Here is a 1,765-nt window from a genome sequence, read left to right on the forward strand (position 1 = left end):
TCCCTTTCCCTTATTTCTTCAGAGGGATTTTCGGAGCCTTCAGATCAGGATGACACTTTCACAGCTGGAGATAGTCCTGAGCGGAGCCTGTATTATCTAGGGATAACATCATTGGACAAAAGAGAAAATGACATTTTTTTAACAGAAAGTTCTGGGGTGATGTGTCAGTTCCATACAACTGAGCTACTCAAAGATGTGGGGTTTCTTCAGCATACACCTCCTAATTTAAATGCATTTATCCAGAGCAGCCTTAAGTACAAAGCCATTGTGCCATACATGCCGCAGTTTCAGATGACTGCTGCCAAGGTGCAAGAGACCACAGAGAAAAACTCTTAAGTCATCACACCATAATTTGATACTCTTAATGTTTGGGGTTTTTTTAGGTGTTGATACGTTCCCCTGTTTTCCCTCTCCTGACTTCTTTCAGGAGCTCTCCTGTTTTGAAGCTGGGTAACTGGTTCTATATTTGAGTGCCAGGATTTTAGTAGGAAGAAATTCCATTTCTTGACCTAATTTTCAAATGTGGGGCCTTCCTTTAGAGATCTGATTGTGTTCAAGTTAGCTTCTGGTGCCAATTTATCTATTGTTGATGCCTGTTAGGTGTATGTCTGAGCACCCCTGTGACGAACTGCACTTGAAATTGGACTCCGTGCTGTAGGCGTTCAGGTGAGAGGATGGGATGTGATCCAGGTGCAGTCTGTGCTAACGCTCAGTCCTTAGGCTCTGTGCTAGGCTGTGGTCTGTCCCCAGGGCAGAGCCTTCAACAGATTTGTAAGCCCTCTGCAGCCACAGCTGCCTGCCACAAATGTGCATAGCCACCACATTGCTCATCTGCAGGCAGAGCACAGCAGTACCTTCCAGGTGTCGTCAGTGATGACAAGAGACCCTTCCTCCAGCAGGGGAGAGGTAGAGGAGTTGGGGCTTTTGCAGCCCTTGGTGTGGAGATTCCCAAACGCTCCTCAAGGGCTGGGAAGGATTCAACCAACATAACACCAAATGAATGCAGCTCCTTTTTCATGCCATTACTAAGTGGCCCTTTACAGACCCGATGTGGATTGCACCCAGTTCTGTAGCAGTGGGCTTCTTTCAATTTATTGTTGTCAAACACGACCATGTTTTCCACAGGGGTGAGCACAGTGTGTCTGTTGGCAGTACAGACCCATACGCACATTCCTTCTCTCTGTTTAGGAGTAAAGTATCTCTTCTCTTCAAACATGTCAGCAAACTGCGTTGAAAGAACTTGTTCTTGTTTTAGGGTTTGTTTGGGGACCCCAAGGGCAAGGCAGAAAGGAGCGACCTAATATGTAGATTGAAATATGCACGTGTGGTGTTTTGGGGGGAAAGCTCAAATGTGTCACTTCCCCGGGAGTGATTTGGGACACCGAGAGCTACAGACTGAGTCGACCTGGATGCGCGGTGCGGCCCCTGGACGCTCAGAAAGACTGCCAGGTTATGATGCTTCGGTATCCACTTAGACTGGTGGTAAATGGATGCACTGTACAAATACCAAATATATTTGTTAGGCTTTTTGTTCTCCAAAATCCTGATGTATTTAGTGCTTAGCTGACATCTGTGTTAAATTGAGCCTGTGAATGCACAGATGGTCCACATGAAAAAGCAGTCAGAATGCTGTATTTCAGTTGTTGAAAGGGAGGCCCTGACCAATGACGGCACACTTGTGGCTGCTGTTAGGGGGTCTCTTTTAAAGTAAATTGAAAATATTCATCAGTAGCATCAAAGAGCTGTAAAAAAACCTGTGAGGTCA

The 1,765-nt window shown here is 45.9% G+C and overlaps 1 protein-coding gene across 1 annotated transcript in view; it reads left to right on the forward strand.

The window, feature by feature from the left end:
- The window catches only part of LEPR (leptin receptor), a 34,618-nt gene extending 34,282 nt beyond the window's left edge, over positions 1–336 (forward strand). The window contains exon 18 of the mRNA XM_009320573.1: positions 1–336. This exon is cut by the window's left edge and continues 492 nt beyond it. Within this exon, the coding sequence (XP_009318848.1) occupies positions 1–336 (336 nt within the window).
- Positions 337–1,765: the final 1,429 nt, after the last annotated feature.

Source organism: Pygoscelis adeliae, unplaced genomic scaffold (assembly GCF_000699105.1).
Source record: "Pygoscelis adeliae isolate BGI_AS28 unplaced genomic scaffold, ASM69910v1 Scaffold402, whole genome shotgun sequence".
Lineage (NCBI taxonomy): Eukaryota > Metazoa > Chordata > Aves > Sphenisciformes > Spheniscidae > Pygoscelis > Pygoscelis adeliae.